This window comes from Rhipicephalus microplus, chromosome X (assembly GCF_043290135.1).
Source record: "Rhipicephalus microplus isolate Deutch F79 chromosome X, USDA_Rmic, whole genome shotgun sequence".
Lineage (NCBI taxonomy): Eukaryota > Metazoa > Arthropoda > Arachnida > Ixodida > Ixodidae > Rhipicephalus > Rhipicephalus microplus.
The window spans coordinates 459,166,140-459,182,870 of record NC_134710.1 but is presented as its reverse complement, the minus strand read 5'-3'; the positions used below and the strand labels follow the sequence as shown (position 1 = coordinate 459,182,870).

The following is a 16,731-nucleotide window of genomic DNA, read 5'->3' as shown; positions in this document are numbered from 1 at the left end:
GTTAATGGTGAGGATGCAGTTGTGGCACTAGGTGTCAACGTCGGTGCTCCAATGCCAAATGGTAATATAGCTGTCAAACACTAATATGCATTGTAGAAGCTCTCAAACATGAATGCGCTTTATGTTGTCAACTATTCCTGGCAAGACGCATTTACCTTGTGTACTTTATCAATTCCTCTGACAGAGAAATCAATCAGGTTTTTTATCACCACCTAGATAAGCACACCTAAATGAAGTTTTAAATAATGACTGCTAGTAAAAGACTCCAGGTGTATCAGTACGCGCTCACCTGTGTGAAACGCTGCAGTGAAGGCTGCGTACGGGCGTCGCTGCAGCATGTGATTCACCTTTTTATTTGTTGTAAGACCCACACACTGATATAGAAGAAACTTCCTTCATGTAGGCACATAAATCAACCGATTGGCAGGCTAATCGTCAAGCAATGGATGTGACATAGACTTTGCGTGTCTCGCTGGTGAGTACGATGATGATGTCCTTTTCCGTCTGTGCAAGCACTGCTCCTTATGATGTTAACTAAAAATGCATGCTCTAACCACCTAATTTAAATAATGCGAATACTGGTACACGAAAAGTAAGAAGTGAGCATTTTATGAAATTGCATCACGACAGTAAGAGTGGAAAGGAAACCATGTGATTGTGAAGCAGGCTCTGCTTTCTTCGATTTCTCGTCTCTCACAGTAGACTAATGACTAATGTACAAAGTGATGTCAAACACATCCCCAATCACATGAGCACAGTTTGTAGCGTACTTCATAGGATGTTTCTTATATAAACAAAGCCGAGATCATATCTGTTCAGCTCACTATATACGGATAAAATTTTATAATTAAAGTTAGCGCTTGTTTTGTGTGTATTTTTCTTGTGCCCCGCTGATTTCGCGTGGAAAACAACCTACAGACACGTATGCATACATGAGCATAAAATAAAAGTGAATGCATACAAAACAGGCATATATACCTATAACATGACGGTCTAATGAAACAGCGACGCGAACATATTGCAGAACTTTGTCAACACATTGTTAAAAGCCTATACTCTACACTCATTCTTTCGACTGGAAAAGTGGAGTCGAAAAATTATCAAGTGTGTCGGGAGCTCGGTTTCGTGGTTCATGGAGGTAAATATGATACAAGCTGGTGACTTCTTAGTAAGGGGTGAGCTGTACTTTATTTGCAAGTTATATATACTTTAAATTGTGCATAACTCAGTTACATGGTTTACATGGTCTTTTCCGCCGGATAAGGAAAACTGAGTATTTATTCTCCCTGGCTGAGGCCTTAGTTCGTTAGAATTGAAAAAGGAACGAATTTGAAAGTTGCCAATCAACTTTTAACCTAATATATCTTCCTGTAATATTTACCCTTTACACTAACAACAATTACAGCACTACATAGTCGGAATAATGGTGTGATCAAAGTGAGAGCGTGATTACAAGTGCAGTATTAACATATAGTTAAAATAACCTATGAAGTAAGTTGTGACATATATATACAACCCTTTGTACAACACATCCAAATTTGAATCATAAAACATGTTCAGTGTTCATTTTTTAATTCACGAACCATTGTACAATGTCTGGCTACTTGAAGAGTGATATTGTTACGTTTGAAAGAGACTGGTAGACGTTGAAAGGGGCCGTTTATTAGGTCGCGAGAGGCAGCTCAGAAGCGGCCGACTGGGTAACAATCCTCCTGATCTTCTTCTTCTTGTCTCGCTCTGGGCGACAAGTGCGTTCACCGTATACGCTTCTTTTTCTTCGTGCATATACGCAACATTCCTCTCCGCGCAGACGAAGGCCGCCGGACGAGTCAGTCGAGTTGTCGTGGCGTGTACAGTTTCAGGCGGGCAACATGAACCACTTGAGTTTTGGCAGCTCGTCGACCACTCGCCGTGAGACGAGCTATTACATAGTTGACCTCTGTAAGTCTGTCGACAATCTCAAAAGGTCCATCGTAAGTGGCCACAAACTTTTGGCATAACCCGCGCTTGCGCATCAGAGTCCACAACCACACAAGATCACCACGGCGATAAATCACTGGTCGATGGTGAATGTCATAGCGTGCCTTCGCCTTGTCTTGCGATGCCAATGTGCGCAGTAGAGCTATGCGACGCGCCTCTTCGGCGAGGCAGAGAGTCTCGGCGACAGTGACGTTGTCGTGGTCACAGAAAGGCAATATCGAGTCGATTGTGTACCGGGGCGAACGGGCATAAAGCAAAAAGAAAGGGCTATAGCCTGTAATCTCATGCTTCGCGGTGTTGAACGCGTAAGTAATAAAAGGGAGTACGTCATCCCAGTTCTTGTGGTCGCAGGAAACATACATAGACAACATGTTGATAATGGTGCGGTTGGTATGCTCCGTCAGCCCATTAGTTTGGGGGTGGTATGGTGTCGAGTGACGCAGGCGGGATTCACATAAACGGAGTAGCTCCTCCACGACATCCGCTGTGAATTGTCGTCCACGATCACTGATAATCAGGCGAGGTGGGCCATGTCGGAGGATGACGTACTGTAACAAAAACGACGAGACTTCACTGGCAGTTGCGGAGGGGACGGCCGCCGTCTCGCAGTAGCTTGTGTGGTAGTCGACGCAAACAATTATCCATCGGTTGCCCTTAGCCGATTTTAGGAAGGGGCCCAGAAAGTCAATGCCCACTTGTGCAAAAGGTGCGCCTGGAGTAGGCATCGGCTGTAGAAGACCAGCTGGACCAGTTGATGGACGTTTGTGACGCTGACATTGCATGCAGCTTGCCACATAGCTCTCAACAGACTTCTGCATACCAGGCCAATAAAAGCGCTCTTTAGTCCTGTGAAGCGTCCACGCCAAACCTAATTGTCCAGATGTAGCGTCGTCGTGCATGACACTCATAATAACTGTTCGGAGGCTCTCCGGGACCACTAGAAGGAAACGCGCGCCACTACTGGAGAGGTTCCTTTTGAACAACAGTCCATCACGCATACAGAAACGGCGGGCACTAGTAGAAGCGGATGCAGCGGCGAATAGTGGTGCCAGTTTAGCATCCTTCCGCTGTTCTGCTCTGAAACTGGGATAGTCCGGGAACGTAGGCGACACAGACGCTACAAGCTGGTCAAGGTCTTCGGATTCACAGTCTGTTGTACTAAGTTGCATACGTGAAAGACAGTCCGCGTCAGCATGTCGACAACCACTCTTGTAAGCGACGGTAAAACTGTATTCTTGTAGCCGGAGTGCCCAGCGCGCAAGGCGACCACAAGGGTCACGAAGGTTGACAAGCCAACACAACGAGTGGTGGTCGGTTACGACTGTGAATGGGCGTCCGTACAGGTAAGATCTAAACCGCTGAATTGCAAATAATACCGCCAGGCATTCTTGTTCCGTAACAGTGTAGTTTTGTTCCGGCCTGCTTAGGGAGCGACTTGCGTATGCGATGACGTGTTCGCGGTCGCCGTAACGTTGTACTAGGACGGCGCCAATACCTATGCCACTAGCATCCGTATGAAGCTCTGTCGGAGCAGGACTGAAGTGCTGAAGGACGGGTCGTGACGTCAGCAAAAACTTCAATTGACGGAATGAAGAATCGCACTCCGGAGTCCACTCAAAGGAATTGTCCTTTCATAAATGGCATGTGAGATGATACGCCACGTCGGCAAACTTCGGAATTAAGCGGCGGAAGTACGAACAAAGCCCCAGGAAACTACGAAGCTCCTTGACGGAACGCGGCGCATTGAACGCCTCAACTGCTGCTGTCTTCTGGGGGTCAGGGCGGATGCCATCCTTGTCAACGAGATGCCCGAGCACAAGCGTTTGGCGGTCTCCGAAGTGGCATTTCTTCGAGTTTAAAATTAGGCCAGCGTTTCGGATGCAGTTCAAAACAGTATGCAGACGAGAGTTGTGTTCACTGAACGTGCGGCTAAAGATGATGACGTCGTCGAGGTAGCACATGCAAATGTTCCACTTCAAGCCACGCTGAATGGTGTCCATAAACCTCTCGAAGGTTGCCGGTGCATTGCACAGTCCAAATGGCATTACGTTGAATTCATAGAGCCCATCAGGGGTTACAAAGGCAGTCTTTTCCTTGTCCTCTGGGTGCATCGGAATTTGCCAATAACCGGATCGTAAGTCTACGGAGGAAAAATAAGAGGCCGAATGTAAGCAGTCTATTGCGTCCTCTATACGGGGCAGCGGGTATACGTCCTTTTTAGTCACGGCATTCAGTCGGCGATAGTCGACGCAAAATCTCGAAGATCCACCCTTCTTTTTAACAAGGATTACCGGTGCTGCCCACGGACTGGCTGACTCTTGTACTACTGCACTTGGTCGTTGATAATTTGTCTTTCTGACGGGGAAACACGATACGGTTTTTGGCGAATCGGACTTGCCGCGCCAGTGTTGATGGTATGGCGCGTTCGAGACAGGGGGATAGGGATTACTTTGCCCTTCTGCGCAAAGTCAAATACCGAAACGTGCTTCAACAGCACATTCATTAAAGGTCGGCGCTCGCTTGAGCTAAGCGACTTATTTATCGTTGCCATAAGCGCCCCGTCTAAATTGTGACAACCAGTTCCATCACGTTCTTCCGGCAGGTCTGTGAGCTCGACCACTGATAAGGTCGCGTGTTCTTTGCTGACCGAAGCTAATTTCAAACCATTGGGTAGGGTCACGGGCTCAGAGGAACAGTTTACAGTCCATAGGCCGGTTCTTCCGCCATCAATCGACACCACACAATGGGGAACCAACACATTCTTCTTCACGCAGTTTATGTGCATTGGTTCTACGCTCGCATCGAAGCTGTCAGAATCAGCGCCGCGACAAACAACAGGAACACGTACGGTAGACAACGCAGGTATGAACGTATCACCACAGACACACAGCGTAGTTTGGTCATTCGCTGGAGTTTCCAGAAGTTCTGAAGGCACCTGGCCACTCACAGACTTTCCCCGTGCGAAAGTCTACAGTGGCACCACATTCTCGCAAGAAGTTCATGCCGAGAATGGCATCATGTGTCGACCGAGGAATAATCGCAAACTCTGTCGTTATCATAAGGCCTCCCAAAAATACCTCAGCACCACACACACCAATAGGGCACAATGGCTCTCCACTCACTCCACAGAACGTCGAAGTTTCATCCCAGGTAAAAACAACTTTCCGCCCTAACACGTCTTTAAAAGAACCACTCATCACGGAAATCGTTGCACCTGTGTCCACCAACGCCATCACAGGCACATGATCCACCAAAACACGCACTTTGTTTTTAAACATACACACAGGAGGTATTTCTCTTAGTAGCACGTTTCCAGCGACCTCACCCCCATTGGCCGCGCTGGCTAGTTTTCCGGTGGCGAAGAGGGCGCTTTGCGATGCAGCGGTGAAGGAGAACGATGAGCACGAGGTTGCGGTGGGGGCGTTAAACTCCTGTCAGATGCCGGGGAATAGTTGCGGAAGTTGCTGGGCCAATAGTTGTCATCAGGTGGTATGTGGGCCGGCCGCCGGACACCCTGAGGCTGTTCGAAGGGTCGTGAAAAATCGCATGGTTGGTGATACCGAGGAGTCACCCGACGGTTGCAAAATCGCGATATGTGGCCTGGCACACCGCAGGAATAGCACACCGGCCGAGGTCGAAACGTCGGTCGCTCGTCGATGAATAGAGCGTCATCATTTGCTCTTGTGTGACGGATGTACTGGTTGGGTGCGTCGTACCGAGACGTCGGGCGTCGAGGAGGCATGCGCTGAGAGCGTCGGTCATACCGCGACGCGGGAAATCTGGTTGTCATTCTTGACTGTGGGGCTGGGCTGTACTCCACAGTTGCCGCGCTCATCGTCGGTTGCCATTGGGTCAAAGGAGGCACATCCATAGCCTCACGTGGCAGACACAATTCGCCATGGTCAGCTGTCGAACACGACATTTCTCGGTGCGACAGTTCCTCACGAACAATCTGTCGAATGGTAGAGAAAAGGTCGAGGCCAGGATTCGTGTCCACACTGGCAACAGTTGTAACGTTAGCCAGCCGACCAAACTTGGGCGCAATTCGACGCATCTTGAGCGTTTCAAACGTTCGGCAATGCTGAATGACGTCGGACACAGAACTGAGGCTTTCTTTTACAATTAGAAAATTATACACGTACTCAGCAATCCCCTTCAGCAGATGCCCAACTTTGTCCTCTTCCGACATGGTAGCACAGACCACCTTGCACAGCCTTAACACTTCTTCTATGTAAGTGGTGCATGTCTCACCTGGTAGCTGTGCCCGTTGCGACAGTGTTTGCTCAGCCCGCTTCTTTCTAGCAACCGTGTTGCCGAAACACGCCCTGAGCTCTTCAACAAAAAGATCCCACGTCGTGAGTGCGTCCTCGTGGTTCTCGTACCATAGCAGTGCGGTGTCGGGCAGGGAGAACACTACGTTGGCTAGCATAGCGGCTGCATCCCAACCGCTGGACTTGCCCACACGTTTGTACTTGGTGAGCCAGGCGTCGACATCTTCTTCGGCTTTTCCTCCGATGGGCGGTGGAACTCGGTAGTATAGAAGCGGGACAGATGGTGCCGTCCTGGAAACGCCTGCTTCTTCGGGCTTGTCGAAGTCACTCACGGAGATGGTGGGAGACCGGCAAGTCGACGGCTTCGTCGAAGCTGTGGCAGTGATCGTTCCGTAGTTGAAGCGCTTACCCAGCTCCTCCACCACTCTGTTACGTTTGAAAGAGACTGGTAGACGTTGAAAGGGGCCGTTTATTAGGTCGCGAGGGGCAGCTCAGAAGCGGCCGACTGGGTAACGATCCTCCTGATCCTCTTCTTCTTCTCTCGCTCTGGGCAAGTGCGTTCACCGTATACGCTTCTTTTTCTTCGCGCATATACGCAACAATATGATGCATATCGCGTATGCACATAGTCGACACTCGGCGATTTGCAAGGAATATTTTAGTCCTCGTTTTCTTTTGTCATTGCTATTGATGTGTGAACCAACCACATCTTCCCTCAAGATTTTACGTACCGGTTTCAAAATGTCTGACATTTCCAGAGATTCACATAAAAAACAGCGCCAATAACGAGAGACTAGAAAAAGAAGGAGACAGACAGCGGCACTGAACTTACAACAAGATTTATTTGCCAGAACCGCACAATATATACTTGGTCAGTATCTAGCAAAAAAAGAAAATACAAAACAAGCAAAACAGAATCCACCTAACAACCACATAGTCATCTTCACCGCTCACCATGAGCAGCACGTGTGCTAACGTGCCGAAGGAAATCTATTTCTTTTAATGATAGCGCAATCGAAGACCTGCTGACACATGCGCTGCCCAGCCTTTCTATTTCTGAAGCCTCATAAATTTCACGTATCAACTGGTCCCGATGCCGCCTAATGACGGTACAAAGTTGAAAATCAGGGACAAAGCCACAGTCTCGGCAATGAATGCCGAGATGGCCCGAAACTGTAGAGGAGACGTTGTGAGCGTGCTCTTTCAGCCGCTCATTTAAACACCTGCCTGTTTGGCTGATGTACCACTTGCCGCAAGACAGGGGTAGTTTCTTTAACGCGAAAACGCACAAAGTTAACTGTCCTTTTCGTGTTATAGCATCAGAGGCCAACTCGTGGCAAAAAATACTGGCACAATTTCTTCAGGGAAAACTGATGTTATTAAACATAGACGATCCATTCCTAGCAAAAAGTTCCGATCATGTGATTTCCGTGCTGAAAGATAACAAATTTCATGGCTACCAGGCATGCTCAATAGATATTAAAGATCTGTACTACTCATTGCCACACAGTGAGCTTCTAGCTTGCATTCGCGGGTGCATTGACAGTTTTGGCGTTGTGAATTACCAGAATGCAGTAGGCATATCTGTTGAAGGTTTTATGGAACTGCTACAGTATTACCTGAGGTCGACTTTTGCAGAATGGGACGATCATATTTACTTGCAACGTCAAGGGGTATGCATAGGATCATGCCTTGCGCCCATTTTGAGTGATTTATTTTTAGCCAGCCGTGATCGTGCCATTCAGAATTGCTTGGGATCCACATCTGTTGAGAGAGTATTCCGCTATGTTGACGATTTCCTTGTGTTGTTTCAAGCTGGAACCTCCTCGGATGGTCCGCCTTTGACTAGTATTTTAGGAATTTTCAGTAAGTGTCTTTCTCCGCTTGTTATAACACATGAAGTTCCGGACAGAGGAGCCATCAGGTTCCTAGATTTAATGTTAACGTTGAGTCCTTCCCACGTGTGTTGGGCCTATGAGCCACGCGCCAACAAGCCAATCCTCCCTTTTGGTTCAGCACATTCGAAAGTGGTGAAGCGCGCTATTGCTAAGACTTGCTACACAAACGCTTTGCGAAAGTCCTGCTATCACACAATTCTGTCCAGCTTTAATAAGCAAACTAAACGCCTTACAGAAGCTGGTTTCCCGATGTACGTTTTGACCGCCGTTGCTGAGTGTTTACTCAGAGAAATCAAAACGAGCCCAGAAAATAGTGCTCAGAACCGTACAAAAGATAGGGGACGTGGGAAACGAAACTTCGTCGTTATTCCCTATATCCACGGCGTCACCCACAATCTCAAAAAAGTAGCCAGCAGGTGCGACGTAGACCTGGTTTTTTCTGCCCCAGAAAAACTGGCTAGGTTGTGCAGAGCCGTGAATCCTGGTTCGAAGGGTGAGCGAGGCTGCAAAGTCAAGCATCGAACGAAGTACGTTCCATGCATTGAAGGAGTGGTGTACTCACTACCCCTGTCTTGCGGCAAGTGGTACATCGGCCAAACAGGCAGGTGTTTAAATGAGCGGCTGAAAGAGCACGCTCACAACGTCTCCTCTACAGTTTCGGGCCATCTCGGCATTCATTGCCGAGACTGTGGCTGTGTCCCTGATTTTCAACTTTGTACCGTCATTAGGCGGCATCGGGACCAGTTGATACGTGAAATTTATGAGGCTTCAGAAATAGAAAGGCTGGCAGCACATGTGTCAGCAGGTCTTCGATTGCGCTATCATTAAAAGGAATAGATTTCCTTCGGCACGTTAGCACACGTGCTGCTCATGGTGAGTTGTGAAGATGACTATGTGGTTGTTAGGTGGATTCTGTTTTGTTTGTTTTGTATTTTCTTTTTTTGCTAGATACTGACCAAGTATATATTGTGCGGTTCTGGCAAATAAATCTTGTTGTAAATTCAGTGCCGCTGTCTGTCTCCTTCTTTTTCTAGTCTCTCGTTATTGGCGCTGTTTTTTATGTGAATCATGTCGTACCAACTCGCCCAAGCAACCACGTTAGCTATTTCCAGAGACTTCTTCAAATAGCAGATGCAGATCTTTGCTCTGTAAGAGTTTGGATACTGTGATGCGTCATTAACTAGAAGACCCTATGTGTTCGTTTAAAAAGCTGAGCTAACGAACAGCTCAAGTTCCCAGTACCAACACATGTTTATGTTGGTTTCCTTTCCATTTCTCCATACTAATAAGTGATAGCTAATTTGACAATATACCAGTGGAAAGTTTTTTCCTAAAGAGCTTGACAAGCACATAACATCGAATTTTGTTGTAGTAAACCAACTGATCGTGGTACCTTTGTTCGTTCCTAATTTACGTACTCTGTGCCATTTAAGTTTCTATAATATATTGCGCAAAAAGACAAAACAAAGGGATTGTCACAAGCTGTAGTTCGTATCTATTGTAAAACAGTTTTATATCATGGTTTATCTTTATTTTAGAAAACAGAAAACTTCAAAATTATTGTCGTTGGGTTGAAGTTACGCTGATTTGTAGGTAGCCGTTGGTGAGGTTCGTTGAACAAAGAATTCACAGCACGTTTAAATTCCCGAAGTTCAGTGCCAGAAAATATTACATTGGTGCTATGTGTGTACATTATTACTTCAACTATGAGTCAAGTGCTTACCATAATATTTATATACAACATAAACGACAATAACCCTAATATTCAACCCTGTTTGACTGAGTGAATATCTAGTACCAGTGTTTATTAAGTGCTTGTCAATGGCATCTTTGCGCTGCATCCACCACGTTTTAAATGTATGTTAACATAAAATGTATGTTAAGTTTACTTTGCTGAGCTGTAGTCTTGAAAGTGTATTGCAATCGAAATACGATCTAACTGTTCTAGCCTTCTGATAAGTTCTAATGCTGTGGCGCGTATACCATACGCTCGGAGCTTGTCAAAGATTGTTCAATGTTTCATAGAATCAAAGGCCTTGCGAAAATAACAATATACCGACAGCAAGCTTGGAACACATGTTGGCCGCGTCGCGGAGAACGCAGCTCTTTCTTCTGGTGATTGCATCGCTACAAAGGAAATACCATGGTAGCTAAGGCACAGGGACTCTGAAGGCAAAGTAACGAGTGTGCCAAGAAGCGAGAACAGTTACCTCTCGAATTAGAAAACGAGCGCAAGTCCTTCTTGGTCAACGCTATTGACTATTTGAGGTGAGTGAGGAAGCATGAACGGGTGATCACAATTACTGCTTAGGATTGACATGAGAGCCGTTCACAGATATTCAGTGTGGCTAACATAAAGCGTAGAAAAAGTATTAGTTTCTATTTTCTAAATTTTACTTTTCTTATTACTTGCTTTTAACGGTTTAAAACTGGAGTAGATCAAGGTCAAATTAAACAAAGGTATGCATTAGTAAAAAGTAAGAAAAGGAAGCATAACTGCGGAAACGCGTAATATGTTATAGCACATAGAACAACACACAAAATCCATCCCATAACATCGGTAGAAATTGTGTAATTTCCATATGACATCACAGTGTTAGTGCAGGGCATTGATTTATTAAAGTGACGTTGTCTCTAAATAGACCGGACGAAGTACACCTAGGAGATTAGAGCAAGTGCCACTGCGCAATGTGGCGACGTGCGCTCATTGCGCCATCTTCCTGGTAATGCCGAAAACACAGCAGCGGTAAGAGATAGATATTGCTTGCCGTTTGAACGTCCAATAACGTACTGCGGGTTGGCTCGGAGGTTTTCACGACGCAAAAATTCCACGTTCGATTTCGCACTCCGGAGGGTTTTTCTTCTAAATTTTTTCTTTCCGGCGTTTTTATATATATAAATATGTATCCATATTGAGAACATGACAGCGACACCAATGCCAGCGGCAAAATTCAGCTGAGAGTGTTTTTGTTATTGCTATCGCAATAAAATTTAATGACTGGTTGAATTTTCCCAACCGAATGGAGTAAAAAATTATTAAGCTGAATCACCCTGAAGAAGAAGCTGCGCATGAAACGATCATTGGGAATTTCGTGAGGCTGTATGAACATAGCGCGTATGTGCCTGGACAACGTCTGTGCCTTGACTTCAAAGTACATGTCATAGCTTACTTTTACATGATTAGTATTTTTAAGAAAAAGAATTTCATGCTCTCATACTCGGTTCATTCTTGTAGTGGCCCCACCATGGTGGTCTAGGGGCTAGATACTCGGCTACTGACACGCAGATCGCGGGATCGATTCCCGACTGCGGCGACTGCATTTCCAATGGAGACGGAAATGTTGTAGGCCCGTGTGCTCAAATCGCGCGCACGTTAGGAACTTCAGGTGGTCGAAATTTTTGGAGCCCTTCACTACGGCGACTTTCATAATCATATGGTAGTTTTGGGACGTTAAACACCACATATCCATCAATATTTTGCGTTCGTCCAGTTCGTCAGTGTACAGTTAAAAAGCGCGTTAAGCCAAGATGCCACACGAGGAGGTTTCGGTGCGTCATCTGATAAATTTTACTTGAACTGTGATTTTCCCCAATAATAATGATTTAACATGAATGAACATATCAGTTTATAGTTCTCATAGGGCCGTTGGCCAATCTTAACGAAGTCATTGTTTCTTTTAGCATCCCTTTGAATGTAAACCCAGAGAAAGGGTGCTGGAGATTTTACACTTCTAAGCAGTTCTTTGAGTATAGGTATTCCATACTGTATCATCATATTCTGCAATGAATCTTAGCAACGTTTTCTAGCTTATGTTTTAATTTCACAAAAGTCACAGTGGAAGTTACTCTAAGTCCCAACTGCATATTGTTAGCTTTGGAACCAATTCAGTGCGTAGTCAGAGATTTCTTTCACTGACGTAGCCAGTGGTTAGCACATCGGGCCCGTCGCCCTATCTTTCCAATTTTTAATTTTTTTCCCTTAGCATACAGCATAAAAATGACCCTTCAACACATAAGTGTGCGCAGCTCAGTCTTCGGACCAAAGTAGTGCCCCATCTTCCCCGATCCCCCTAAAAAAATTCGGCCCGCACACTTGAATCAAATTCTGTATGAAGATTTCCATGCAAGTCGCATGCACATATAATATACATGAATCCGTATTTTTGAGCTTGAGAAATTTTGTGACCGGTCTTACAACTAAATAACTAACAAATATTCTTCTGCCCAGAAATGGACATAAAACCCGTTTTAGTTGGGTCAAGCTGCATTTGCTGCTGATTGCATCATTCATAAATTTCTGTATTTTGCGATTAAGTTAGACCTCATTTCTTATTGACTGTATCTTTTAGAGTACGCAATCGTTCTCAAATATTTTTATTTATATAGTAATAGAATTTCGGGCAGGCCTTATATAAATAGCAGAAGGCCCCTTAGGCTTTACCATGAGGCTGTAAGTGCTCTGCGCGAAAAAACCTAAATTCCTGATGTCCCAGTGAAAGATATTTTCCTCGGCGTTCAGACTAGGAAGCAAACCAGCGAGTAAGTGCGTAACTTTTTATGGCAAGAACAACTTCATGTAACAGCTTCTTGTGAGACCGGTTATTGAAAGCCTTTACGAAGCCTAATAATATTACATCAGTTTCATCAATATACAACACGCATAATAAATATGCTGCGGTCTATCCGTCTACTACTCACGCCTCACTCAATTTGCCAGTATATGAAGCTCCAAAAAACTTATCGCCCAGCAGCCATCGTGTGCACGCAAGAAATATATCAGCCTGCGAAGAATCAATTTTCGATACATTCTCGCTGAAGCACAACACATAATACGGTAAGCTGTTCATCTGGGTATAGCCTTCAGAAAATAATATCTGCTCAGATTGTTAACTACTTCTACATACAAACTTCGTGTCAGTGCTTCAGCTCTTGTCTTCTTCCAAGAATGTACCTGTATTTTCCACACATTTTGTGAACGCTTATGTGGCACTATATTTAAGAACTGTCTACTCGTTTCTAAAACCAAAATGCGTACTGTTTATTGTTCTGCAATACTGTTTGCGGTATTCCTCTTACAATCAACAGAAGCAACAGTCGGTGGTCTCCACCAGTTCCCTCGTTTCCCCACATCGATCATGAACGGACCCTGTGACTGCACAGTCCACTCAGCTAGTATTTTTTCCAGTCCTGCCGTTCCACGTTGATTACTGTAGAAGCTTGCTGGGTGAGTTTTGATTGACCAGATGTAGTAAGCACCGAATACATAACAATATATTATGTATTCGTTCCTTCAGAGTACAACATGTGTAAGTCCTCGTCGTACTCACGTAGGGCGCAACAGGTTGCGAAGCACAAGAGAAGGTGTAATACAAGGTATAAAGGATGCTAGAATTCTTCTAAAAGGTGGCTTGCGGATGAATTAACGTGTTGCTACTAGTAAATTACCTTTGGGTTTTCAACCCGCATTAGTAAAAAAATTGCGAAAAAAGGCTAAACAAAGGAAGAATAGTTGTATTGAATTTATCGTAAGTCCTGATTTCTGATGGCACAAAAGAATTTCCGCACAAAAAAAGCAAGATATAGGCTTAACGACCTCACGCACTGTCACTAGAGCGGAGAAACAATGAATGAACAAGAGAATGCCAGAGCGTTCTCAGGTATATCACTGTGTCTTCACATATTGCATGTAGAATGTCATGGGGCATATAAAAACTTCTAAGAAGTTTTGGGAAATCGAAAAAAAGCTAAAGAAACTTACCATAATAGGCTGATGGAAATACCTGTCGAGCGAATTCGTATTTGACGAGGAAGGTTTCTTTTGCGGTAAGCGAATGTTGTGAGCTCGTAACGAACACTCCCAGAATGGCTTCAGGATTATCTGGAGCGTAGAGAAAATACCCAACGGTACCAGACCGGTGTTAAAACGAGGCCGAATCAGGCTAGCACACGCGCTGAAATAGCAGTTGGCGCTGTCGATGCACAGCTGTGGCGTTCATCAGTGAGCGAGGGCCGCAGAGGTGTCACTAGGGTCTGTGACGTGTTCACATGTTTTCCTCGCAAGTGAGCAAAAGGAAAATACAGAGTTGAATCATTTGAGGATACGTACACAATCATACAGCAGGCAATTGTCGGAAAATCTGTGCAGGTTTCTGTGTCATGGTCAAGTTCTGTAGCGGCCTACATTAAATGTCCAAGAGGGTCCAAGCAATGCAATACCCATTTTATGCGCTTATGCAGCCGTAAATGTCTCATATGTCGTTAGCTTGAATGATTTAGCTGAAAGTTCAGTAATAATTCTAGGGCAATACTGTTTCGAAATACAAGACTCATGAACAAATCCTTCCATAACGATACTTTTTCCAACTGTTGCTTGATTTTGTTTCTCGATTTTGTAAAGAACTATTCTGCAGTGAACTATGACGCTATTTTGGCATGCTTCGAGACGGAGGGCATGGGCCTCCGGTTTACCTCGGAGGTTCCGAGTAATCAAGAATTGCAATTTATAGACCTTTCTCTATTCTTCGGAGGCAATCATCTTTGCTGGCAATATAAACCTCGATCCGCGAAACCTGTTTTGAATTACTCGTCCAGCCATTCTAAGCCTATGAAACGAGGAATTGTTCTGTAGTGCCATCGTTCAGCGCTAGAAAAAAGCTGTATCCACATGGTGCACTATGGTTTCTTAGCGCAGCTAGGACGGTTCTTCGGGGCTGGGCACCAGCCGTATCTAATCACATCGGTGTGTGAGAGACTTCTGTGGATGGTGAGAAACGGTGATAAACATGCGTGTGTTTCTGCAGAACGCAGTAAAGGAAACAAACGCGTGGCCGTCATGCCTTACATTCAAAACTTGGCGCATGGACTGAAAAGTGTGGGGAACCGGTTTGGTGTGCGCGTTGTCTTTCTTGCACCCAATAAATTGGTCCGTATATGCGCCATGGAGCATAGGAGGACGCAGGGCGCGTCAAAAAGCAGAGGATGTTTGCAGAAACGTGCAAAACAATTTGTTAAGTGTTTTTAGGAGTGATGTATAGTATACCGTTAACGTGCGGTCGCATGTACATCAGCCAGACCGGGCGATGTTTGAATATATGCCTCAAGGAGCATTTGAGTTCCTTAAAAGGTAGTCCTTTTTACGTTCTAGCTTCACATTGCAATTCCTGCAAGTGTAAACTGTTGTTTGAAAAACAAGTGTACTTTTCTGGCATCCGCTTCAAACCACACGTGAAATTTCCGAAGCACATCACATATCTAGAAATGAGAATCAATGTATCAGCCATCCGTCATTATCACTACTTAACTGTGATTTTAACTATATAGATAATTCATGGACAAGTGCTTCGAATGAACTCCACGCTTGCTGCTCACACTATCATCTTATTGCTGTTGACATGCGCACCCTTGTGTACTTATTCGTCCTTCGAAAGTGAGAACAAACCAGTTGTTAGTTGAGCGCTCGTGCTGTCTGCCTCCTCTTTGCTTTGTATCTGTGTTTACCGCCGCGCTCCCAGTTCGATGAACCATCATGAATTACCAACTAGCCCACCTTTCCATCCTGTTGTTTTTTTATCGTCACATTTCTGTGTTTTGACTATTCATATTGACACGTTCTTTTCCACAAGTTTTGTTATCACCCCGTTACACTACGTTTCGCGCAAACTATGCCTACGATGTTCGAAAGGCTTCAAGACTGTAGAGGATCGTTTCGTTGGTATTACGTCCACTTTGTGAACAATACAAATTAATCAAGAACATATGCTGCCACTTGCGATAACGCTAGAATATTCGATAACAAGGGTATAAATTCTGACAAACTTCACCGCTTGTCAGTTGATCAACGGTTGACACCCCGCTCCCCGCTACCAGTGCCAGTGCCTCGCTGTAATCAAACTTTCCTTTTACGTGGCCACAAGTTCGGCCTGAATAAACAGTTTGCTATTCGACCAGCACTTTTCTCCCTTCATCCCAGACCCCGTGACATCTGGTGGAGGTGCTTCCCATCTATGCACCGAATGCCCCACTCCCCTCCAGTCGAGAGCCAAGCCTCAACAGTGAACCAAATATTCCCGTAAACCTCAACCAGTGAGCAAGCCGCTGGTAACAAGGGCTACCTCCGGAGTACAGGGCCCTACCCGATAACAGACGCAAGCTCAAGGCCACCACTACGACTGGATCAACTATGGCAGCCCCTGTACCAACACCCACCATGGTTGTAATGCAGGAGCCAAAAGAGCCACCCATCTTCTACGGATCTTCACTTGAAGAACCGGAGAGGTGGCTCGAGACGTACGACCGAGTACAGCTTTGAACCAGTGGGACCAGAAAGAAAAGCCCCGCCGCGGTGGTCTAGTGGCTAAGGTACTCGGCTGCTGACCCGCAGGGCGCGGGTTCGAATCCCGGCTGCGGCGGCTGCATTTCCGATGGAGGCGGAAATGTTGTAGGCCCGTGTGCTCAAATTTGGGTGCACGTTAAAGAACCCAGGGTGGTCTAAATTTCCGGAGCCCTCCACTACGGCATCTCTCATAATCATATAGTGGTTTTGGGACGTTAAACCCCACATATCAATCAATCAATCAATCATC

General features: G+C 45.4%; 1 protein-coding gene across 1 annotated transcript in view; it reads right to left on the bottom strand.

Annotated features, from left to right (window-relative positions):
• LOC119160842 (luciferin 4-monooxygenase) overlaps window positions 1–14,084 on the bottom strand; it is a 148,461-nt gene extending 134,377 nt beyond the window's left edge. Inside the window, exon 1 of the mRNA XM_037413097.2 lies at window positions 13,908–14,084. Within this exon, the coding sequence (XP_037268994.1) occupies window positions 13,908–13,910 (3 nt within the window). The 5' untranslated portion in view covers window positions 13,911–14,084. The remainder of the gene's footprint in view (window positions 1–13,907) is intronic.
• Between the last annotated feature and the right edge of the window lie 2,647 nt (window positions 14,085–16,731).